This window comes from Magallana gigas, chromosome 7, assembly GCF_963853765.1.
Source record: "Magallana gigas chromosome 7, xbMagGiga1.1, whole genome shotgun sequence".
Classification (NCBI taxonomy): domain Eukaryota; kingdom Metazoa; phylum Mollusca; class Bivalvia; order Ostreida; family Ostreidae; genus Magallana; species Magallana gigas.
This window is the reverse complement of record NC_088859.1, coordinates 47,970,898-47,997,862: the sequence shown is the minus strand read 5'-3', so window position 1 is coordinate 47,997,862 and position 26,965 is coordinate 47,970,898. Positions and strand designations below refer to the sequence as shown.

The window sequence follows — 26,965 nt, the reverse complement described above, 5'->3', positions numbered from 1 at the left end:
CCAATAAAGTATACATTTGGGGGCAAATTTAGCAACTTTTTAACAAAAGTAGTAAGCTTTTATGAAATGGCTAAAATGAGCCAAAAACAAACCCCATGCTTTAAATTTGTGTACATTTCATTTAGGTTAAAATTTGCAGAGGAGAAGCATGTTCTTTGATAAGAATGATAATTCAAAGTTTTTATAAGTTTACATGTGTAAACAAAATACAAGGAGTAGTATATTAGATTTAAATTGAAGCTGTACACAGTAACCAATAAAATTCAAAAGGCTGGAGGTGGACATATTATATGGATGATCATACAACCATCTCCACAAAAACAAATTTGGTATTTTTATGGCTAAGTAAAACTGACACATATCCATATCATAAAGCATATTTAATACGAAAAAAAAGGAAGACTATAAGTACATGCATTAGGCACTCATTAATAAATCCCCAGTAAAACTATCACTGTCAACTTTCTCTGATGTAGAGTCTTTTTGTGGCGCTTTTCTCTTGTTAGCAGGTGTGTCAATACGACGGAGTTCATCATCCTTTAACTTCAGCTGTTCAGGACATGGGGGCACCAGTAATCGTGCAGACGTAACAAAGTTCTCTGCAAAATTCAAATACCAGTATTGCATTACTTAAGGTACACAATGTTGTACCCGAAATCTTCAATCCATAACCACTAAAATTGTGCACGTTTTAGTTGAAAAATAATGGTGACTTTCAATAAAAACATTATACATTGATTTAATTTTAAATTTCAGTTATCTTGTTTTCAGTATATCAATAATAACACACAAAAGTGATGAACTTAAGCCTGCTGATCCATTGCTCCTTACCTCCTGGTCGGACCTGTGCCACTTTAGGATGTTTTAATAAGGTTGAAAAGAAAAAGTCATAGTTTTCTGTGATTTGGTCTATTTCCAGGTTTAACTAAAACACAATAACACATTTATGTACCAAATATCACTTTAATAATGATACATGTAGTCTTTTAAACTCCCCTCCCCAAAAAAAATAATTGCAGCTAGTATTTACTATTACAACAAAGTGCATACATGTAGTCATCTTAATACATGTATTTTATATATGTTTAGCCTTTTTGATATTTAATCTTTGACCATACAATACAAGTAATGAAGCCCTCTGAGTAACATAATCTAACATTTTTGGGAGAGTGCTTCTCTTTTTGCCCTCCATAAACTCTCCCTGACATTTTTACAAACACTTACCTGTCCAATAGGGATCTGTATCCTGCCCAGGGACCCCTCCTTTCTACAGGTGAAGCTGACACTCTCTTTCTGTTTTAACATCATTTTTTCTACATCGTTATCAAGGGAAACTGAAATTAATTATATTTCACTGCATAAGTAGTTGCTACATTAGTATATGAGTCACTTTACCAATGATTTAAAAGGAAGTTTAACAAAAAATCAAATATTTTAGTACTCACATGTCTCTTCGGAGGGGTAATTGTTTTTGAGAAGATTGCGGTAATTGAACAATGCATCCTGCATCTCATTGGTACATAAAACAATGTCGTAATCATTTGCAGTTATATCTCCTTTTTTACGGTCCAACTGTAAGAAAATGAAGACTGCCAACATTTAAATGGTGTATTACAGCAATTTTTTAACACATCATGATAAGTGTCAGTAGTAATGCACAAAAACATCCAATTATATTTCTTTGTCTATTAAGAAATACCCCAAAAAGCTACTAAATTTATCTTGAAGTAATGCATAAAATTAAAAGACTGCCATTGCTTTGTCATTCTGATTCGAATCGTTAATTTAATACACAGAGCAATCATAATTTGATAGTCAATGCAAAACAAAAGCCAATACATACAATTGTCATGTCTAATTGGTCAATACACACACTTTGCATGTGTAATTGGCCAATATATACAATTGTCATGGCTAATTGGTCAATACACACACTTCTCATGTGTAATTGGTCAATACATACAATTGTCATGTCTAATTGGTCAATACACACACTTCTCATGTGTAATTGGTCAATACATACAATTGTTATGGCTAATTGGCCTATACACACATTGTCATGGTTAATTGATCAAGATACACAAGAGTCATGTTTGGTCAGCTGATACCAAAAATAGTCACCTTTAATTACATTCAATACTTAAAATAGTGAAGTTTGTTCATTCAATTTACACAATAACCATGAGAAGTCAATCATTGTACACACCATGGGGTCAGTAAATACAAATGGTTGGTACGTCAACAATACACAAACAGTACTGATGGTCAGTCAACAATACACAAACAGTACTGATGGTCAGTCAACAATACACACAACAATACTGGTTGGTCAGTCAACAATACACACAACAATACTGGATGGTCAGTCAACAATACACACAACAATACTGGTGGTCAGTCAACAATACACACAACAATACTGATGGTCAGTCAACAATACACACAACAATACTGATGGTCAGTCAACAATACACACAACAAAACTGGATGGTCAGTCAACAATACACACAACAGTACTGATTGGTCAGTCAACAATACACAACAATACTGATTGGTTAGTCAACAATACAGACAACAATACTGATGGTCAGTCAACAATACACACAACAATACTGATTGGTCAGTCAACAATACACACAACAATACTGATGGTCAGTCAACAATACACACAACAAAACTGGATGGTCAGTCAACAATACACACAACAATACTGATGGTCAGTCAACAATACACACAACAATACTGATGGTCAGTCAACAATACACACAACAAAACTGGATAGTCAGTCAACAATACACACAACAATACTGGTTGGTCAGTCAACAATACACACAACAGTACTGATGGTCAGTCAACAATACACACAACAGTACTGATGGTCAGTCAACAATACACACAACAGTACACACAGCAGCACTGGTTGGTCAGTCATCAATACACACAACAGTACTGATTTGTCCATCAACAATACAATCAGTAGCACTTGTTAGCACAGATATACTTGCCCTTTGTGCAATGGTTTCATCCCCTGCGAATACTGCTCCTAATCGTTGAGCTGTTAAGGCTTCCTCCTCAGTCTGGAAGAAAATAAACAAAAGGTCTTAGTATTAAAATTCTTATAACAAGAGAAAAGCTGTCAATGTGACAGAATCCAGGTTTTCTTTTGTGTGAACAGTATCCATAATCCATTTGTCAACTCTAAATTGATAAACATTACAGAACAAAAATAACAAAGTTCAACAGGAGGTATTTTTTTCCATAAATTATCAAATATCAAAACCCAAGTAATATGCATTGATCTGCAAAACAACAACTCAGTATCTTAAAAACTGTAGGTCTGGAGGAGTTATCCATACAAGCTGCCTCCCTGCCATTTCCACCATTTCAATTACATGATTTTTTCTTTCGAAAACTCAGATAAAAGAAGAGGAAACTTTGATAATAAAAATTTTATTTTAATTCATTCCACCTCAAGCTAGAAGTAAAATTTTTAAGTGGTTAAGGAGGCTGGGGGTCAACAAATTACCCATCAGATCTGCCGTACACTTTCAAATAGGAACTTTTTGGTCATCATCTATTCTCTAGTAAAGAAAAAATCAAAATATCTTATCCTTAAATTTCTAACATTTTCTAACGGTAATATCTTTATACAAAGCTACTTGTCTAAGGAGGTACATATATAGCTTTAATTATATGAACAGCCACCATCATGGAGCCCTCTTAATTTAGATATTTAACAGTACTCAACTTCTGGTACAAAAAAATGTTTAATATCAAAATGATATAAAATTTGCCATGAATTTTATAATTTTATCACAATACAGTAGCAATCGTTTAGTCAAACACTGATATAGCAAATTTCGGATAAAGCAAAGTTTTTTGTGAGTCCATGGTAAAGTTCTTAACAAATATTTGCAAAATTTTACAGTTATAACAAATTTGGATATAAAGAATTTACAGATATAGCCAATCTGATTAAAATCAGATCCTTGATGCTCCCGTTTTAATCAGATCCTCGATGCTCCCGTTTTAATGATGTGTCATGAAATCATTAAACAAGTACAACTAATTACAGATAAAAGGAAGTAAATCCATTGGTCTCTAGGATTCCGCTATAACCGCATTTTACTGTATTACTGGCAAAAGAATAAATCACCTAGAGTCTATGAAAAATATGGGTAGGGGGCCATAAGTATCAATTATTCTCATCCCTCCGATAGTCAAGTTTACTGATGTAAAAACTGCTCCAATGGCACAACTAAGTGTATGTTTACCAGTACTTTGAAATTTTGGCTCAATTATTTTAGGATTACTCTATCAGATGACACACTGATGACCATCTCTTATTATATCCAATACACAGAAGTCATGTTATGAAATGTTTCATCATTACACTTATGGAATAGGGATACCATTGGATTTGCTCACACATAATCAGCATATGCAATGAAATAAATTTTAAAGGACTAGAAAAAAAGATCTACATTTCATGCAATGAAATGAGTGAATCTTTATGATTTTTCTATAAAACAGAATGAGTATGATTACCTTCATTGCATTAAAACTGATTGAGAAAAGCTGCCTTGCTAAAGGATTGTTTATAATTAATATTTAAAATTCATTGTGTTCTGATAAATTCTATTTACCTTACAGATAACTAAGCATCTCCTTGGTAATTCAACTTCAAAGGGATTTGGAAAAAACAACCTCTCTGTGAATTCAGATATGAATTTGGTCTGAAAAAAGGATTTGAACAAATGCATGCTGGAAAATATAAATAAACTAGAACGTTAAAAGTTGTCATATTAATCAGGTTTTTTAAAATAAGAAATAAAGATTAAACCACTATCCTCCCATCAATGCACCTGCTTCTTTGTTCTCATATTACAAAGGATGTCCAGATATATAACACCGTCCATATTGTTCATAATAAAAGGATCAGCGTAATCCTTTTGTAATTTAATGGCGTCTTGGAGGGAGAATTCTGACTCGGGGAACAACTCCATCAAATAAATACTGTCCTCAGGAACTCGTGACAAAAACTCAGCATCCTGTTTCTTCTCCTCAAAAATTGTTTTCTTTATTCTAAAAATACAATTCTAGCATCATTTAACTTTAGCTCTGACCATGGAAATATGATATGGCATAGGGTTATTGGAAGACCAATCGAAGATAATTAATGACTAGTAAGCAATAAATTTAATATCATCTTCTTGTGATTTATCAATTCTTGAACTAAGGAAAATGTATTGATCATATGAATACTATGCCCTAAAGACTTCAGATGTTATTGATGAAAATTGGCCCTTGATTTCTTGATGGTTTATCAAAGATGAAATACCACAAGTAGAAACCATCAGTCTTTCTATGACCTCTTAATCAAAAGGGGATCTCTACTTCTTAAGGATTATCTGTGTAGCAAGTTTGATGTCTGTCAAGCAAAGAAATCTCGGGATACTGTCTAGAGTTCAGAGTACCGGTAGTTTGATATTTGAACTGTTGACCTCAGATCAATAGGGGTCATCCACTGCTAAAGGGGTACTACTGTGTCTTTCTAGCATAGGGTTTATAAGATATTGATTGAACTACACTTGTTCTCCCAACTGAAACTGTGAATTAACTCCAACTGTTGAATTTTAGACGTCTTCTACTATATCATAATCTATTTACGATTATGGCAGTGTTTATATAAAGTCTTAATTAATAATCACCTTGGTGCCCAGACTCTTTTCTGTTCTTTGCCACCATCTTTGTACGCTTTTATATTACGTTTGCTTAATGTGCATGCTGGCACTAGCATCGGTGTTGTGGCAGTGAGAAAGTTGGAAATACCTCGTAACTGGGATAATCTTTGCGCTAGCAAAAGAAAACCTTTAACAATGAATACAAAGCAATTTTTTCTTTACTAAAAACATAAATGTACTAAATTATAAAAAAACAGTATTTGCTCTTAAAATTTAAAATATCTAAAAGATTTTTATCAACTGCTGTGAGTATATAAAAAGCTTTTTCCCTTAGTACTTACTGGAAATAGGTAAAACTTTTCAAATTTTGTAAACATCAAATTGTAAAGAAGTTAAGTGACAGACCTAGGATTCTGTACTTTGGGCTGCCCAAAGCTAATTCTACATTTAACACCACTACAAAATACCAGACCTATGAGGGATGGCAATAAAATTAAAAATAATTTTTTTAAACAAATGGTTTTTATTCACTTAATCCGTAAAATTTCATTGAGAATTTTATCTACATGTTAGCTACCTCTACAATAATGATCTTTCCAGACAACCCCAATAAATATCTGATATATAGTCAAAATGTGTTCAAAAAATTTCAAAATTCCGCAGATTGCAGCATTTTAGTAAAAACAAATTAGGAAACCTAAAATCATAATAGGGGTTTGTTTGGGTTTTTTAAAACATAATTTCTCCTAAACCTATGCATGCGGTTATATTAAACATAGAACTAATTTAAGACAGCCTTGAAATGATAATGCATTGTAACCAATACATTTTTTTTTTTCAAAGTTATGTGAAATTCATGCATGGGCAAGATTACTTAAAAATGTAATCGATTAATCATCAATTACATGGTGGAATTTTGTGTAATTGATTACACCCATTTTTGTCCTGTAATCGATGACTTTAAAACAAGTAATCAATTAACAATCGATTACTTCTATTATTTTTCACTAAAATGTAAATGCTACCTCTTCTGAGCATAGTGTATAAAATCTTTTAAGTTGATTTAAATTTAGAGTTAAATAGGGATTTTCATTAGGAATGATGTAAACAATCAACATAATGTAATATAATGTGTAACTAATTTACTGATTTATTTTTCATGATATGATTATCTGTGTTAAAAAGTTTGGATGCAAGTTTAAAACAGACTGCAATATTACATATGTTAAATAGAGGTGGAATTTTTTTTCAATATACCGTTAACATTGACCAGGTAGAGATTCAAGAGAATGAATTCGCTTCATCCAAACATGTGAAAAGAATCTATTTCGAATTGCCTCTATAAAATCTTTTAAATAACACAAAATTTAAAAAGAATAAATCTTAAAACTGTCCATATTAACCTACTTTTAACAAGTAAAATACCATTTTAAACACCTCATCTCATATGTTTTCTTTTATTTTGCATAAAGATACATTTTTAAATGCATAATTAATTTGCTCCATACTAACCCATGGTGGCCGCCATGTTGAGGCAAGGACTGTTTTTAAATAAGTTGTTCGCTGTTGACTCCACTATGTATTCATGTAAATACTTCATTTCGAAAAGGAATCTTATACATGTGTTATGCGCATCACTTTTTTAATTACTGTTTGAGCTCTTTATTATTATGATCCAGATATAAAATAAGAAAAATAAGAATTGTTTTGTTTTCAACTTATTAAACATAAATTATGTCCGAGTTATCTAATTCTAAAAAATACAGATTGTTCAAAGTGTCTTTTTTTAATAAATAAAATCTTGTAGAATAACGTTACCAAAAAAATTAAAAGGGTTGTAAATATTTTCACTCAAAGTTGTCACGTCTTGTAATTCAATGCTATTTCTGCTAAAACCTAGAGAGGATACGAAAGAAGAAGCCATTTTCTTTTTTTGCTGTTCATAGAAGAATCTGAAACTTCATCATATTTTGGAATATTGTAGAAGGTTTCGATGAAGGTATTGCACATGGGCACTGCAGATTACATTAACAGCAAGAAAATATTTATATTTTAAAAGTTCTTTTTATATCATGCAAAGAAAGAAAACTGTAAAATATAAGTAATTTACTTTTGTTTATTGTTTGAATTTTTCATAGATCAGTCTTTGTTGGTTGTTTATTCCAATTTTTACAAATGTTATTCGTTATTTAAGGTTGATGTAAAAGTAGTTTTGGTCAAGGTAGTGATCTCATATATTCCAACTCGCTCTCTGGTTGCAGAATCGTTTGATGTTTAGACCCATGCACATGGGTGTTAAGGACACAATGGCATTTAATCTGAAACATTTATACCTTATTGATTTGAAGTTATTTGTGCAAAGGAACTGTCCTTATATTTAAATATGTAAGTTCTGCAATATGATATTGTATATAATGTGAATTTTCATATATTGACTATGTTCCAAACAGCAAAACAAAAATTGCACATCACATACAAAGTAGGGACACTCTTTGGATGTTGATAGATATGGTGATAAGATTGTTGACTTGTCCCAGATTTAGAATTCCACACACCATTGCATTAAAATCAACTTACTAGTTAAAAGCATAGACTGGGTTTTCATTTTCTTGTCATAAGTATTTAGTACTGTGAAAGTAATTTAAGTATTATAGTTTCAACTTTGCTATATTATGATTTGTAGTTGTCCCATAGATGATAACATATGTCTTCAAAAAGAATACCTTCCTATCAAACATGGAGAATTTTATCACCAAATGAAATGTTTCAATATATGATAGCAACAAAATTATATATAGCAACAGTAAATTACTAAATTTTGATTTGTTGATATTAGGTTCATAATGTTGATATGTATGCATTAATACTTTTGAACTAAGCCAAGGTAGAATCTCTCATAAAATGACATAAATAAACTATTTCATAAGTAGTGCAAAACCATTTAAATCTAAATGGCTAATGCATCAAATCTAAGATAAATAGTAATCATGATGCACATATATCCTTTTCTTTGAAAAAAACACAAACCACGTTGATTAACTACCCAGTAATTTTTGGAATCATTCTTTGGCATCAAAAATATGGTTTTATTGTCCCACAGGTTAGAAGATGCCTAGAGACAAATATGACAAATATGACTCGCCAAATCCAAGACGGACTCATACGTTCATGTCGGCTGAAGATGTAGCGGCAGGGAAAAAGTCCACCTGGACTGAATTAGAAATAACAGGTAAGATATGATTGCAACAAGAGAGAATTTATGTTGAATTAGACTTTATGTGATTATTTTTATGATAGTTATTTTACTTATTTCATAGAAGTGTATTAACAGTTGAAGAAGGACATATATAGACCAAGTAGCATTGAAATTTTAATAATTAATGAAAGCATGAAAATAGTGTTTCCTTGGCCATGTTTTTTCTATCTTGCTCATATCTTCATTACACTGTGATCATATTCTCTATTACTGGCTAGCAAAGTATTTAATACTGATAATGTGTATATCACAAGTTCTTTGAGTTTGATATTGTTCAAAGTCAGGACTAATTTTCAAATACTGTTATCTATTCCATATTAGAGGGATACCCCAAAAAAGACAATTGTTATAATTGTGTTTTGCATTCTCTTAGAAAACTGTTTTATATATATTTTTTTTGTGTGGTTATATTAAGTTAATTGTTAATATGCATGTTGACATGCTATCTTTCATTATAAAGCAGCATTTTTATATACTACTTCCAGGTACTGTAAGAAATCTTGGACCAGACTTATGGAAGCTGCAGCACTTGACATCGCTGTACCTAAACCTGAACAACATCACTCGAATCCCTCCAGAAATCAACCGCCTGACCATGCTGACCTACCTGGACCTGTCCAGTAACAAACTCAGGAGTCTGCCCTCGGAGCTGGGCGACCTGTCTCAACTCAGGGAACTCCTGCTCTATAACAACCTGCTTCGAATGCTTCCTTTTGAGCTTGGGAAGTTGTTTAATTTACAGAATTTAGGTAATGACCATGTCCTATTATAATGACAATGCAAAGTCTTTTACAGCATAGTCAATTCCTTGTACCTAATCTAAAGTTTTCAATACAGCAGTTATCTTATCATGTTTAATATCAGTAATACATTGAATGCTTTCATTGATGTCGATTCAGTTTGTGCCCAACATCTTTAAATTCACATAACAAAGAAACAATATGCATTTAAAGGCAGATTCAACCATGTGTATATAAGATTCAGACCAATAAGCAACACAAAATATTGAATTATGGTAAAAATGATGTTTTTCCTGATCTGTTTAAAGGGGCCTGATCATGATTTTGGTCGAAAATTATTTTTTCAATTTTAATGTTTACAATGCTTCGGTAAGGCATTAATAATAAGCAACCAAAATTTGGATGTCATTTGTTGAGTTATAAGCGAGTTACAGAATTTACGATTCTTCGCTATGTAAACAAAGCTTTTGTTTACATTTTGAATGTTGAAGTGAAAATTCCTGTTTAAGACCTCAAGTGAATGTGTTAATCGTTAGGAACTGTTTATTTATGCTTAAAATGAATAAGAAGATAGACAAATCAGCTTGAAAAAGATTTTTTACTGGTATATTGAACCTATGTAAACAAAAACAGGGCAGGAGCCTTGTTTACAATACAAAGAATTGTGAGCCCTGCATCTTTCTTAAAACTAATTGACTGGCACCCAAATTTCATTTGATCATTAGAAATGCATTCCTAAAGCATTGTAAATGATAAAAACAGAAAAATAAAATTTGACCAAAATCGTGACCATGCTCCTTTAAATGAAAGACAGAGTTACTGCTCTTTGTCTTCATATTGACTGATGCATTAATCTTTATCTTAGCACTATTTGGGAAATATTAGTCAAGTTAGTAAATTACAATGCAATTTATTTTATTGGCAGTTAAATTTTACCAGTCTATATCTATGGTCAACATAAGATTTTAATTTAAAATTTTTTTTGGTTCATTTAGTGAAAATCAATTGTTATGCCAGTCATAATAGATTTTTTAACAGATGTTCGCAGTAAAGAGGAGGCATTCATTCAAAACGATTCAATAATTCAAAATCATTGACAGTGAGGATGGTGACTGTAACTGTTTTATTGATAATACAAGTAGGTGGCAATAGTTGACCATATGACTGTGTGTTTTGTAGGTTTGAAGGGGAACCCACTGAGTCCAGATATTCTCAACATCTACAACCAGGCCAATGGAACCCAGCTGCTCCTGCGCTACATGTTGGATCACTTACCAGGTAATTGGACTTCAGATCTCTCAGGCAATCCTCATGTTGCATTGGATATTTTACCCCACATTTATAAGCTTTTTTTGTCATGGAATCCTTTTTTCTTGCAACTTTCAGAGAAGTTTTTTGTAGATGTAACAATACATTATAGCGGATCTAACTATTTTCAGAAAGTACGATCTTATTACAAACCTGTAAGGCCACACCAATTTGTAAAATAGTTCTTCAGATTTTCAATTTAAAAAAATTGGAGGAAGAGAGTGAAATTATTCGAGTTAATCGCATTGCCAGTAATTTTTCCTTAGAGAGAATAAGTCTTTTAGAGTATTAATAAGACATGAAAACTCATCTACATACCACTTGTCTTATTTTGAATGATGTGTTTAATTGCAGTTTAGTTTCATTTCTATTAACTTTTTTTTAGATATTTGCATATTGATAAGAACATGTTCTGTCTTAAAATCTCAACTGCATCACTGTAAGCATTTTCTTTGATTTCATTGATAATATTCACGAAACCGTTGCTGATTTTTTCTAAGCAGTCAATGTTCTCTGTTTAGTTGCATCGTAAAATGCTTCAAAATCCGTTGTATATGATTATTGAACAAATAAAGACAGGCATCATTTGAAATGTTCTTAAGCCTTCTTCTCCTGTCTGTCATATTCTACCATGTGTGTAGAGGCCTTTTAAATGTGTTTGGTATAAAAAAAATTGAGAAAATTTATACTCAGATATTTCCTGGCACGCTGGCAGATATATATTTTTTATTACATTTAAATTTAATTTAATCTGAAATTAAAGTGTCGAATCCAAGGAACTACGTTACAAATTGGTATGGCCTAACAATCAATTTATAGAAAATGATTATCCAATGAATATTCTTATTTAATACACTTAATAACTTAACTCTTTATATAGTTTAAGATTTACGATATGTTTTGCAGATATATTGACTGCTCTTAATTTTTAATGTATATAGTCGCTATGGTTTGCAAATACATGCATATACATGAAATGTAGGGGAAGCTAAATAGTATTTTTATGTTGGTTTGGAAGATGCACTCTTAGTTAATGAGACACTGAAACAGTAACACCCTCTCAGACTGCTTAGAATTAATTACTGCCTTGTTATTAGTAGTGTACTCTGAATGTTTACAATGCTATTTGAAATCAGGAAAATAAATTTTAAGATAATTTTCTTTTTTAAACCTGTGAATATTTTATGATACATTAATGAAAAAGACATGATTATGATAAACAAAATAAGAAAGGAAGGGAAATGTTGATAGGTTTTGCTTGTTCTGACTTGGTTTTTATGCTTTATTCCTCCCTTTACTTACAGCAACAGGGCAGAGCTGTGAGTATCAAACCTCTTTATTTGAGTCACTGTACTAGTTCAGCACTGAGTTGGCCTCTGGATGAGGTGATGGTCTGTAGACAAGTGAATCAAAGCTTCAGACAAGTACTCATTCATATATATATAAAGCAGCTAGCGAGCTATCTACAACCTAAGTGTAATACAAAAACTACCTTTGTATGAAATCAAAAAAAGAGAGAATTGGTGGTCGTGATTTTTGAATACCAGATATAAAAATTTCAACAAGATCAGTGTAAAAATAAGATACAAACTGTGTCAATGCTGACTTGAATAACATCCTGCAGAAATAAAAATGTCAGTGTGTGTATTGTTATAACAAACTCCCGATTATTCAAAAATTTACTTTATTGATTCATTTTTGAGAACATAAATTATTTTGAGTTTGAGTACTGTCATGATAAACTTGCCAATGAGTAAAAATGAAAAAGTTCTTGCTCAACTGCAAATGGTGTCTTCATACGGTACTTTTTGTGATTTTTTTTTAAAAGTCATTATTTTAAGTGCAAAAATTGGCTTTTAAAAAGGGAAGATATATCTAGACTGAAGTGAAATAAATCTTATGTTGACCATAGATATAGACTGGTAAGTCCTGGGAGCTTACTGAGAAAGGGTGCTTTACATCTGTGCTCTTTTCTCAAATTGACACCTATTTATAAAGCTCAGGAAGTGGAATAATGTGCTCTTGTTCTGTTTTAGGAAACAAATTATGCAGTAAGCTTTATATCTATCCTAAAATCTTATAAGTGAGCCATTCTTGATAATAAGCCACTTTTGAAATAAGCTTCTTACCTTTAGTCAGCTTTAAAATCAAAATAATTCTTCTTTTAAAAACATATGTAAACATTTTTTTTCATTTTATTTTTATGCAATACACTATCCATATGTATAAATATATATATAAAAATATAAAGATATATATAAATATCCATATACTGGTACAATGTAATCCCAAACCAGTATCACATATCCACGAAAATGAAAGAAGCTCAATTTGTTGGCAAGTCAAAAAGCAAATGAGAATCATCTGAAGGTGTATGATGATAATATTTTCAACATTTCATGTCAATGAATTTGATTTAGAACCATTTTTAACAAGACCTTCGACTTTCAGTGGGGCATAGCTATCTATTTCTTGTGTCAAAACAAGTCAAGATTGATGCTGTTAAGAGCAAAATATACATCGATTGCGTAGTCTTTAAACTCAAAAGCCAGACAAATCTTGTTGATATCAAAGAGCCATGACTGAGTGACCAGCAATGAAATAGACAGGCCTACGTCACATTGCTGTTTGACACAACAACCCAAAGTCCAAGCCCTTGTTAAAATGGTTCTATGTAAGAATAATCCTATTATTTAAAACAAGCCACTCTCAAAAGTCATCCTGAGCTCTTATTCCATCTTAACACCATAAACCTTGTGTACTGCTTCTCAAGGAATGATATTAAGTCCATTTATGTAAGAAGCAAAGAATATTAAAGAAGTCACTCCTAAAAAAGACGTCATTGTCAAAAAAAAAATGTCATTGCTAATTAAAGATGTGTTGTCACTGCTAGATTACACCATATGAGGCAGACTTTAGTGACCTGTATTTGAGAAATAAAACAGATATTTGTACATAAGGCCACATTTAATGTGTTTTTTTGCAAAGAAATAATTTGGGTTTTTTGGTTGCATGTAATGTATGCGTAGTTAGGGGAATAACCGGTAGTACTGCGTAATAATACGCCACCATATTCAGTTCTTTACTTTGTGTTTCAGTTATTCCCCTTCTGTAATACGTGCATTGCTTTGAATTCTCTTACTGATTATCAGTGCATTGCTTTGAATTCTCTTACTGATTATCAGTACTTTAAGGTATTTTGGATATAGAGAATTAGACTACTAACAAAATATGGATATGAATTTGTAGAAAATACATTTACATAGTGGCTGAACTGTATACTGTAGGTAAAAAAAAATTGAAAACATATTATTGCACAATTTCAGAAATGTTATAGTAATACCACCAACCAACCCCATCTCACACCCAACAGGATTGAAAAATGTCCAATAAAAATTCCCTTTTTAACCAGGTTTTCCAAAGGAAAAATCTGGTTATTTCAATACTGAAAATGGCGGGGAAGGGGGAGGGGGGTTGGGCGGCTGCCAAAAGGGTAACCCTATGGTACAGATATCTCCTCTTTCAGTTTTGAAAATAGGAAGTCAATATTTTGCAGATCAATTGTACATTAATCAGAGATGTGCATATTACATTGGATTTTGATTTTTGATTATTTATTGAAAGAAATATCACTTGTTTAACTTAATTATTTTTTGGCAAAATATGATATAAAGAGTACCCCATTTCTCTGGATAGGTAGTGTTTATCAAATCAGGGTTGACAAATGAATTATGGATACTGTTCACTCTCTTGTTTAAAACATATTTAAATCTCATTTTTATTCTGCTGATTTAATTGCTGGAGATTGACCGTTTGGCTCACCTTACTCAACATATAATTTTCTTTTTTGAATTCTTAAAAATTTGGTTGGTCTTTTAAAGACAACTTTAAAAACTATCATAACCAAGCAGTGGAGACAAAGCTTGATTTTCATGCAGTGTGGCCAGTTCCAAGTGAAGAGCATAAAATTGCCAGTGACGTACCTTTGACAAGCTTATTAAGCTAGCAATCGTTATAAGGGCAGGCAGCGTCACTGCATCAGATCCAGCATCACTGCATCAGATCTTGCGTCACTTCAGCTATTGCCGTCAAAGGAACCTTGCTGTTTTTCAGCATATTGGTTTTAATAATAAAATGTACAAGCATTTTTTGTTAAATGTCAGTCTACTAAGAATATCAGAATTTTTTGTGTTTTCTTATAATTAGAAAGTATTATTAGAATTTTTGTTGCAGATAATAAGTTTTATCTCTTTGCTATTTAAATATCAAGTGTAATAATTATGAAACTAATTTTTGAAACATGCAATTTTAGATGATGTTCATTATTACCATGTAATTGAGACATCAAACCCGCATAAACTGTCAAAAGATGTTAACAATAACAGTCCAAATCTCTGTTCAGTATTTTGAGAACTGCCATTAAATTTTTTTTTCTTCTCTCTTACTATGCATAAAAATTGACTGTGTAAATATGATGATTTATATTGTGTAAGCCATGCCTCCTGAAAGAGGTAAATACACGTATGTAATGTATTGGCATACTTTATGGACATTTTGGAGTGATTCATAGAGTAAACTGATGGAGGAGGGGGGGGGGGGAGTGTTGCAAGATGTGTATTGCTAAGATGTGTATTGCTGTCTATATATAGCTTTCTATGGAAGCTGTGCTCATCAGATCTGTGACCGGCAGGTGTAGAAGAGATAGAACTCCAGTGTCCTTGCATAGACCAGGTATCAATTACAAATACACATGAATTAGTATGTACAAACCTCACTCTTTGTCTTCACTTGTTATACAAGGAGAGGGTATAAAAAGGGTATCTCTGTTAAATTTATTCTATCAAAAAAAGCCCAGGTATTTTGAAACCATCACAAGAAACACGTAGTATTCATGGACTGGCTTTACTTGCTTCTCTAAACCTTGTTTCTTGTATATTGCCAGTACCTGTAGTTGTGAAATATTTGAAATGAACTGCATGTGTTATGAAGACAAGAGCATATGATTGGGATGTTAGAACTATTAGACAAAGCAAAGAAAAGTGCTGCTTCTTCAAGTAGTGGTTACTTGTTTGTTATCTGATGTATCAATTTAGTTTTAAAAGACAAATGCACAAGCTTCTGAATTTAATGAATATAAGAACATCCTGCTAATTCGTGTCCAGAAGATGGTGGTGATTTATTGCAATCAGCAATCAGCCAGTCTGCATACAGATTTCCTGATTAACTGAATTTTCCTCCGTAACCATACTTCAGCTACGTACAGATTTGTTGTTTTTTATCTCAACATAATTCATCATTTAGTTTTTGTGTTGAGCTCTTCCTGAAGAATACTTTATGAGTGAACTTTGATCCGTTGTTTTTGGAAATCAAAGCTAAAAAGATTGAATGTTTAGTCTGGTGTGACAGAAATATCAGCTTTTTATTTGCATTAATATTTGTTCAGAATGTGTGGTGTACGTTAGATCTTGCGCAACTTTGCCAAATGTATACTGTAGATTCGTTATTAGAAGCAAGTAATTAAGACCTGCTTAAAATCGTGAGAACAACCACTCACAGAGTAAAAAATCTCACATTCATTTTTTTTCTGGCTTCAGTTTTCATTACTTACAGTGAAAAATCTCTCAAGATCTCTTAGGACTTTCACAAAAAAAATATATGATGGCTCAATACATCAAGCATTAATTAATCAAAATCTCTGGGGGGCAAATGTTTTTTTTAATTTTTGATTGTCAGCAACTGGATTTGGTTATGTATTAGACTTAATAGGAATTTTTTTTTTGGTCTTGTTATGACATTTTATTTGGGTGGGTGGGGGGTTATTCTGCTTAAGTATAAGACCTTAATCCAGTCTATGTGGAGCTTTACGTCACAGTGTTTGTTGAGAAATTTACAGGGAATTTTAAAGTGTGCAAAGGCTTACTTTCTTTTGTTGTTATTCAGCTAGTTTAATAGGTTTTTTGTCTGTGACATAAAAAACATTACTATTAGATATTTGTTGAGAGAGAGAGAGAGAGAGAGAGAGAGAGAGAGAGAGAGAGAGAGAGAGAGCAAACACTCAAAGATATATACTTGGTTAAAAAGAATTGGTCATTAATATAACTTTATTGCCAAAGAATGCTAAATTTAGTCTGATTAATGGAGAAATGAACATGTAAATTAGTGAGGTTTGGTGAAGCATTGTTCACCAAATGGGATGGCCTGCAGCTACTGGACTGTGGTGGGAGATACGAGAGAGCCCCCAGGGGGGAAAGAAATAGCTAACCAAGGACCTCAGCTCAGTCGCCTTGTTACAATTCAAGAATTATGACGGTGCATTCAGTATATATAATTAGAGGAGAAAATTATGCGTACATGAATATATCTGACATAAATAAATGAGAAAATAGACCGGAGTTGAGGTAAAAATGAAGCAGTTAATTTTGGGCTGTTGAATGGCTGTAATGAAGAGCTTTAATTATTACTGTTCTTATCAAAACTAAGAATTTTTTCTGAAGTATGACACTGCCCAATTTGATGTAAAATGTGATATTTGATGGGAACACTCATAACATATACTATGCTAATCAAACTTCAAGTGACAGTGCCATTTTAGAATTAATTTAATATATTAAGGCCTCTAGGGTGGGTTATGGCTTAAAATAACAGTCTTAAATCCATGATTGATAGTTGCTCCAAACATATTCAGCAAGTATCAGCCAATGAAATGATCCTGTGGTTGGTTTTACCTGATTTTACTTCATTATCAAACATAAAATGCCAGATTTTACACTTATTCCTCAGGTTTACAACTGCCAGTTGTATAAGGTCTTTGCTCTAGTTATTGTAGACTAGCCTAATATACAGTCTGGTCAGGTGTTTGATAGAACTGATATAACTGTTTGATGGAACACTTGATTTTTTGAGTTGTGTATCAATCTTTAAGCCATATCCTTTTGTTAGTATGATCCTCCTTTCACTAACCTATCTGTATTTTGTCATCATAGACGTTGATTTCTTTGGCGACTTGTCAGATCATTATAATGATTTTTTTAAATGAACATATCTTTAAATTTAAACATATTTTATTGAGTAATCAAATGGATTAGGCAACAGGCAAAGCCTATATAAACCCTCTCCAAAATACAGAGTCAAGAAGTGGTGTTATAAAATAATCATAGAATATAGTATATAGTATGTAGTATAATTTACCAGAACATATCTTTAAGATTTGATCAACAACAGTTTGATTTTGATTGATCTGTAAATTTGAATATATATATATATTATATATATTCAATAGACAATTTGTATCATACCATCTTATGATGCATTTTAGCAGTCATTCATTTGGTGCCTAGGAAATGCTTAGGCACTTTTAAATATACTAGAACTTTTGAAATTCTTATCAAAGATGGTAATGAATTTATTATCTGTTATTTCATATTTTTCAAGATGGGTATTGGCCATATTTTCCTGGATAAATATTCAGACAAAGAAGTACTGAATTTGATGAATTGAAATAAAATAGACTCACAAATTTAAAATGAAATACACACAAATACTTTATCTTGGAATTTCATTGCTCTGTGTGTTTAAAAGAACTCTTCAAAGTGCAGTGTAGAGAGGGTTCTTAAAATTCATGTTTTCCAAGACTTTTTGTAGGTCCATTTCTGGCAATTATACTTGCTTCACCTTGACCAAACTTATCAATTGACAGGTCCATTAGGCTGCAACTTTATGTGGGGATCATTTGTTAGTTTAACATCTTAAAGACTAGGATGTATTTTATTAATATTATCCTAGTTTAATATCTTCAGATATATTGCAAAAATATATTGGCAAAAAATTAATGTTAAGATAAAGACTATGATCCATGTATCATAAAATACACACATGATCAACAAGACGAAGGCGTTCAGTATACTGAAGATTCCTAATTAAACAAGAGGAATTAATTTTCTTGTAAAATTAAGAGTAAATGATGATTAAAATTCAGCTTTTGCGATTTCATATTCTCGCAATATGATGCAAAACGGTGGAAGTGCGGAATTAAGTACTCACGTATGATAATTAAGGAATATACAGTATTTCATATGAGACATTGAGTGTAATATAGTATATTTAAATTATTTATTAAGAGAAAAATTTAACTGAAATACTTGAGTGTTGTTGTTTTTAATTACAATCTGTAGACTGACTGAAAAACTGATTTAAAGGAATTTCAAGAATTTTATGAATGTCATGTTGCTATAAGTTCTATGAGACTCATTAACCGTGCAAGATAATCTTTTAATTTTGTGTGCACTACTGTACTATTTTGATAACATACTGCATTAAAAGTGTATTTTATAATTTAACTAAATGTCCAGTAATGTGTCAAGCCTGAATATTAACTGTTGATTGAATGGGTATATTGAAATCAAGTGTTGAATAATTAATTACTGTATTTTAACAGTTGTGGTCAAATTCTGACCACTGATTATGAAGTGGAGTATTCCTGATTTGTAATTATTTTGATCAGCAGGAGCCTTTAAATCACTATCCCGTCTCATTTAAATACGGTAGTGTACTTTCTTTTTTTTGTGATAAATTTGAAGGTCTGACCCCAAGGAGAAATTGAAGTGCTACAGGCCTTTGTTTTGAGCGCGTGTCTGTCACAGCTTAATGAATTATTGATACCTCTGGTTTTATGCCATTTTCAACTAAGCCATTATAAGATGTAAATTTTTACAATGTATGTCATCAAAAAAACCTATGGTCATTATGGTGAATAAATTCATATTCTGTCTGTTTTATTATCAAGTATAACAAAAAAATTCTACTACAGAATGATAGCTTAAGGAGCAAGTGCAATTGTTTAAAATAATTTTGTTCTTAAAGGCATATAATTATCCATATCATGGAAATGGGATGTGCAAGTAATGTCATCATTATACTCTGCAAAAAAGGTTAATTTAAACATAAAGGCCAATTGTTGAGAAAATGTCCCCAGTCATGCAGAAGAAAGTTAGCACTGCGTGGCTGTTTGCACTTCTTGTCCAGCTATTGATGTCATACTCTCCACAATTCTCTTTTTCCCCAAAACAATTGTAATTCAAGGCTATTCCACTTAATGTGGATAAAAATATGGATGGATGAGAACTACAAACATTTGTCATATTGCATTCAGCAGCATCAGAAATGAAGTCCAATTAGTCGATTCTAAGGTCTATTAAGCAATGTGGGAATCGTTATAAAGAAGGAAATCATGAGTTTCATATAAAACTCATTGATTTTGTATCCAAGGAACAGTATTGGCTTGATATTGCAGCAGTACAAGTTGGTAAGTTGATGGGAGATTAAGGCAATAAGTCCTTATATACAGGCTGTGGAGCTAAAATATTAAAAGCCCTTCGTACAATGGTTAATAGAATGTGTAAGTAGGAACCAGCGCATCTGTAATCTTTTCAAATTTGCAAATTAGATACTCAGGAAACATATCTCTGACATCATATTGCATGGTCAGGATGTGCTTTGTGTTAAGGTCTTTTAAAATAACATTATTCAACTAAGGTCATCTGGAAAAGGTCAAAGATATAGCATTGGCATTTATGTTCTGAATTTTCAAGTGTAAATAAAAAGTCATATTTTTAAATATTAAATCAAGATATCTTACATTATCAAAAATATTGTAAGTTCCTGCAAATTTTCACTTATTTCATCCGGAAATGTCAAGGTCATGCAGGAGTTAAGTTTGAATATTTTGACCTCTCTTTCGTAATACAAGGGTTGTTGAAGAGTTGTACACACTGATATGTGGCCAACCCAAAACCACACTCTAGGTTAGCTTATCCTGTTGTTTGAAAATAAACGAGTGTTTTTTATTTTTCTCATTTCAAATTTTAAGTTCATGTGTTAATTGTGAATAATTTGGTGGATAAGAAAGGTGTTTTCTTTTGTTCAGGTAGACTAAATGCAAATTTTCAGGAGAATTTTAATACATATACTGTAGTATAATGTACAGATTTAAAATATAATTGTAAATTTTAATGTACCTTAGATCTTTTACATGTCCTAAAACATTAAGTTGTAGTGGGGGGATCTTTGCGCCTGTTATTGTGAAATGTTGTATTTGTACCATCAGTTGAGTTGCGAAATCAATGAAAATAACGGAAAGTAGCACTGATAATATCAGTCGTGGATTACCTTAATAGGCCTAAGCTCTTCATCACAGAGTCATTTTCCTTCTCTCCATTTACGACAAAAAACTGTGGGGGAACAAATGAATTTGTGATACAAAACCCTTGAGAAATAATGTTTATTACTCTGTAAATATAAAGGATACATTAAATATAAATTGGATAGAAAAAATTTTGTCACTGACAAATGATGGTGGGATCTACTCTTTGTATGTGTCCACATGTTGTGAAACACTGCCAGATAATTTATATTCACTGAAATGACTTCTTTCAATGGTTTTTAGTGTGCTGTTATTCACAGAGATGGGTGGAGGGCTTTTGTGTGAGTTCTGAAGCATATTAAGTTTGATGATTGGTAACATTCCAGTAATCAATAAGCTGTAATGAGGAGGGAAGTTTATGGAGTATTTCCTTTAATGGTCACTCAGTCAGTGCCTGTACACATTGTTCCTAACAAAAACCTCCAAAGCAACACAGAACTACCCTGTAAGTTGTACAACATTCTCTTACTACAACAACACAGAACTACCCTGTAAGTTGTACAACACAACCCCATGGTACTTATTACAACAACACAGAACTGCCCTGTAAATTGTACAACACTCTCCCATAGTACTTATTACAACAACACAGAACTACCCTGTAAGTTGTACAACACTCTCCCATAGTAATTATTACAACAACACAGAACTACCCTGCAAGTTGTACAACACAACCCCATGGTACATATTAGAACAACACAGAATTACCCTGTAAATTGTAATGTACAACACTCTCCCATAGTACATATTACAACAACACAGAACTACCCTGTAAGTTGTACAACACTCTCCCATAGTACATATTACAACAACACAGAACTACCCTGTAAATTGTACAACACAATCCCATAGTACCGGGTACTTATTACAACAACACAGAACTACCCTGTAAGTTGTACAACACAACCCCATAGTACTTATTACAACAACACAGAACTACTCTGTAAGTTGTATAACACACCCCCACAGTACTTATTACAACAACACAGAACTATCCTCTAAGTTTTAATGTACAGCACTCTCCCATAGTAGATATTACAACAACACAGAACTACCCTGTAAGTTGTACAACAACCCCATAGTACATATTACAACAACACAGAACTGCCCTGTAAGTTGTACAACACAACCCCATGGTACTTATTACAACAACAACACAGAACTACCCTGTAAGTTGTACAACACATCCCCATGGTACTTATTACAACAACACAGAACTGCCCTGTAAGTTGTACAACACATCCCCATGGTACTTATTACAACAACACAGAACTGCCCTGTAAGTTTTACAACACATCCCCATGGTACTTATTACAACAACACAGAACTGCCCTGTATTGTACAACACAACCCCATGGTACTTATTACAACAACACAGAACTGCCCTGTAAGTTGTACAACACATCCCCATGGTACTTATTACAACAATGCAAATTACCTTGTAATTTGAACAACACTCTCTCATAGTCCTTGTTGTTTGTCACTTAATGAATTTAATACATTAATAAATGTTATGAATATGAGTCAGATGAAGGTAGTCGTAAACAATGGAGAATGAATTACCATTTATTGATATACATATATCATATACGTGTTTACACAAAATAAATTTTTTTTATCAAGTCTCCTATCAGTAGATAGCTGACTTTTGAATTGTTTACTCAATTTTATTTTAGAATTTCCTCCATTACAAAAAAGATTTTGTAGTGCTAGCCTTGGGGTGAAACAGGTACATTCTTTCACTATCGTCCCGAAAAATCTCTTGCATAAAATGTTCAATTGTGAGGTACATTTTCTTAATGCTGATCATATTACTATACAGTAGGTTCATTAGTATCACTCACTATACCGGTACAATGGGTTCATTGGTATCACTACAGTCTTTCTATAATTAAAGCAGCAAGTAAGCATGTTTAAGCAGCTTTATCTCAGTTTTGTTATGCTTTACACAAGCTTTATATCTAAACACTGTGGCCACCAACAATAAGTTGTGCTCAGTAAGTCACATTGAAGACTACCAAGGTTACAACTTCACCATCTTCAAAACTAAATAGCCTCCCACATCTAACTTCAGAGTTTACGCAATTACCGGTATTTTATTGTAAGATTATTAGATTGAACAAGCATTCTGAGAGTATTGCATAAGCAATACACATCCCCTACTGGTTTGTGGAAATTGTGAAATCAATGCACTGTTATGCAGAATATCGAACCCGAACATTAAAAAATTTAAATAAAAAAAATTTATTTTCTCGAAAATATGTCAACCAGATGCTACAAAAGTGTAAACTTGATCTGTAGTTTGACATTTTGAAGCTGTTCAGCAAATTTCATATTATTCCTCAAAGCATAAAGAAAAAAAGTGGAAAACTGAAGTGGGACAGACAGACAGATGGACACACAGACAGACAGACGGAGAGACGGATGGACAGACAGACTGGCGGACGCAGAGGAAAGCTATAGTCCCCTCCGGTGAAAACCGGTAGGGGACTAATAATAATTTAAGACATCAAGAGTAATATTAAAACTTGTGGATTTTCCGTCTTTTCTACATTTGTCTCCAGTCTGTACAATTACTATGGAAGGATCAACAAAGCAGTCTCATGTTTGGCCAAAATATTGTTTATTGGTTCAAATTGAACGTCATTAAGTTTACAGATTGCTCATTGTTGACTGTGAGGGAAAATTGAGAGACTTATTGCGACTGAAGAGTTCTTAATGCATACATTTGGAGGAATAAGAGAGGCATATTAATAAAAAAAGCGAGAAAAAATTACCATATATCTTATATATATCATGTATACTGTACACAAAAGAAATTAATAGCGACTAGTCTCTCCCTGAATAATTTGGCATCCGTTTTAATTAATTTGCAACAGTTATCATTAATAAAACTTTTTATACACTGTTGCATGAAACGTTGAACGATACTAGTAATATTTAATTCTGCAATTTCGTATTTTTACTGCGTGTGATTATAAAAATTTTGGTAACTGATTACTTCTCCCTAGATAACTTTTCAAGTGTAACTGGCTTTTCCCAGATTGTTTACACAATTTTATTTCCAAATTTTCCTTTACTGTGAGATTATAAGATAAATTGAGCAGTATTAAAACTTAAACCACTGTTTGTTACTGCTACACACAAAGCCTGTGTTCTTTTGTCTTTTCTTGAACAATAGAGAGAAATGTTGCAAGCAAATAAACCCTCTTTTATAGGCTTTGACTGCCAGAACAGTTTGTAAATTAAATTGCTGTAAATGACTTCATGCGAGAAATATATTAAAGTGTAGCTACACCAGCTTGCAAATTGCCAGAAATGAAGTGTCCATGTAAGTTCAAGTCAATCTTCTGACCAGTGACTCCTGAGAATTATTTTTTTTAATAGATATGTAGATAATATATTCTAAAAAATATTAAGATCTCGCAAAATGATAGTGATTTTGGACCACTAAATGCATACAGGAGAATCGTTGTACAAAGATGAGCTTATCCAAGTGCTGTAACATGAATTTAAATTAACTTGAGTCTACTTGTACATGCTAGTACATAGTACAGTATGCTTGTACTAAAATGAGTACAAATATTTATTTACATTAGATAATAATTCCAGTTAAGTTGATTTTAATGGTGAACCTACTAGCAGTTTATTAAAGAACCTACAAACTACCCATTAATTAAATAACTCCAAAAAAAAAAAAGAAAGGAATAACTTGTCCTATCTCTGCTTATCATGTTATGATATTGCTTAATGTTATAGGCATAAATTTTGAGTTTCATACACTCTCAAAACAAATACCGGTAATTATAAAAAAAAAAAGCAATTCAGGGTCATCAATCAAAATGGAAAAACTGTCATCGGAGATACAGATAAGTTGGAGTAGATTAGTCTAAAGTAGGATATACTGAGTGTGGCCAGCCATATCCTGATTACTCCCAATATCTTTAAGTATGGGGATGTTGTAATTACCTATAATGTTTTATGCCATAGACAGTGCTGGTAGTCCCTGCTTGTGGAAGATGACACATTTTAAAGCACAACTCTCTCCTGTTCTCTTATACATGTAGTAAATGTATGGTATTAATGCCATTAATTTTGTTGAATTTCAATATGCAGGGGTCAACAACTCTTTCCTAAAAAGAACAGTGACCATTCTCTCAAGATTCAAGTGACAAATATATGGAGCATTGTGAATTGAACATGCAAAAAAACTCTGTGATTTTCATAATATCCCGCCACATAAAAATATAGTTCCCCACGAAGCTTTCACATCCCAAATATGTCCACAAAGTAATTGAATTCAATGTTATGACTTAATCTTAGTATTATCAATTGTAGGGTTTAAATTTTAAAAATAAGATTTAGAATTTTCAGTGAAGCATACTTTAAGAAAAGCAATACTGATATACAAAATGTGCATACATGGATGATCAATTTTTGTTTTCAATAATCCATTACAGTTTTTGTGTTGTTTGTTTTATGAACCTAAAAGAGAAAAATAACTGTTCATTTATAATATGACTGATATTATGGGACACCATGAAAATTAACTTACTTTTATCCATTTTGAATTTTCGCCAGGTTCAAAAAATTGTAAACAAGGAGTTATGATAATGATCAATGAAATGAATTGATTTCATCTGCCACTATGTAAATGATATAGAATACTGATTTTTATTTAATCAATCCTTTTGTGTGTTTCTATTTAGTTGAACACAAAGCGAAGGGCCAATTTGTGTAAAATTGTTTGTATTTTTCATGCAATGAATCTTTTTTGAAATTACATTTCAGGTACCCCAAAAATCAATTTAAAGTTCAAATCAGAAATATTTTACTTTGCTCTTCTGCCTGAAGGCATGCTTGGTAAAAAAAAATTTTTGTAAATAAATGTATATCCTGGAGGTAGAATTTTGTTAAATCCACACAATTACACTGTTTCATTAGGTGTGAAGATTTGATCTAGGTGATTACTTTCTTTGTCATTGCTTCATATTAAGGGGACCAGATATGACAAAGAGACTGAAGTGTGTCAATGACCAGAAAAATAACTTATCTTTTTCTGTGTCAGTGCATTGACCCAATATTTGTAATGCTTTTGTCACGGCACCTCGGTCTCCTTTTTACGCTGCCGTTTGTGTATCAATTTGGATTTTCCAAAGTACATTTGTCTAACTGTAGATGGATGACTTTGGCATTGCATTCCTATCTGTTTATGTAGCTGATATTTATTTCAAATAACATCATAAATTAAAAGCAGTTGCAATCCGTCTTTCTATTACAAACTTAGCATACCATGTGACTTTGCATAGCCACATTTATTAGCATACATTAGCTTTGTCAGGCATCTCTATTGTGCTACCATCTCGGGGTCATGTGATCTGATGCAAATTATGATGTCGTCAGAGCAGGTGCTTCCCCTTGGCTTGCAGAGTTTGGAATCCACCATTTTCTGAGAGTTGCAGCAGGAGGAGGTTGACTGTTAGAGCTGTGGTGAGTTGCGGGGAGGATAACTCTGGACCAGTCACAGGCACGGGACTCGCTCCCAGCAATCTAACACCTCTAGCAAGGCGGTGACTTATCTGTTTTTGTATCTCTCTCTCTCTCTCCCGCTCAACACAAGACAATGTCTTAATTAGGCTTGTGTATTTAATACGAACATTCAGGCCGAGAGATTTTACCTGGAGTAATGTTTGTATCCCGGGAGAGTGATTTCATGTGAGTCAAGCACCTTACACATAGTCGTTATAAAGGTAATCATTGATGATGCCCGCCTTGTGTC

At 32.5% G+C, this 26,965-nt stretch overlaps 2 protein-coding genes across 4 annotated transcripts; one reads left to right on the top strand and one right to left on the bottom strand.

Moving 5' to 3' along the window:
• Positions 1 to 363: 363 nt before the first annotated feature.
• Positions 364 to 7,322, bottom strand: LOC105348956 (large ribosomal subunit protein uL1). Of its 3 annotated transcripts, none has more exons than XM_034455246.2 (9): positions 7,197 to 7,322; positions 5,712 to 5,856; positions 4,866 to 5,085; positions 4,647 to 4,736; positions 3,006 to 3,077; positions 1,446 to 1,572; positions 1,225 to 1,334; positions 791 to 925; positions 364 to 599 (listed from the first exon to the last, which is right to left on the bottom strand). In XM_034455246.2, the coding sequence occupies exons 1-9, from the start codon at positions 7,282 to 7,284 to the stop codon at positions 546 to 548; spliced, it is 1,041 nt and encodes a 346-aa protein (XP_034311137.2). In that variant the 5' UTR covers positions 7,285 to 7,322; the 3' UTR covers positions 364 to 545. The 3 variants fall into 3 exon arrangements, with proteins under 3 accessions (XP_034311137.2, XP_034311136.2, XP_034311139.2); XM_034455245.2 differs by having other exon boundaries at positions 832 to 925; positions 7,197 to 7,321; XM_034455248.2 differs by lacking the exon at positions 7,197 to 7,322 and adding an exon at positions 6,942 to 7,009 and having other exon boundaries at positions 832 to 925.
• A 1,470-nt stretch (positions 7,323 to 8,792) lies between these two features.
• On the top strand, positions 8,793 to 15,684 carry LOC109617202 (CCR4-NOT transcription complex subunit 6-like). The gene is made up of 4 exons (XM_034457036.2): positions 8,793 to 8,913; positions 9,426 to 9,689; positions 10,860 to 10,958; positions 15,638 to 15,684. Exons 1-4 carry the CDS (start codon positions 8,793 to 8,795, stop codon positions 15,682 to 15,684), a joined length of 531 nt encoding a protein of 176 aa, XP_034312927.2.
• Positions 15,685 to 26,965: the final 11,281 nt, after the last annotated feature.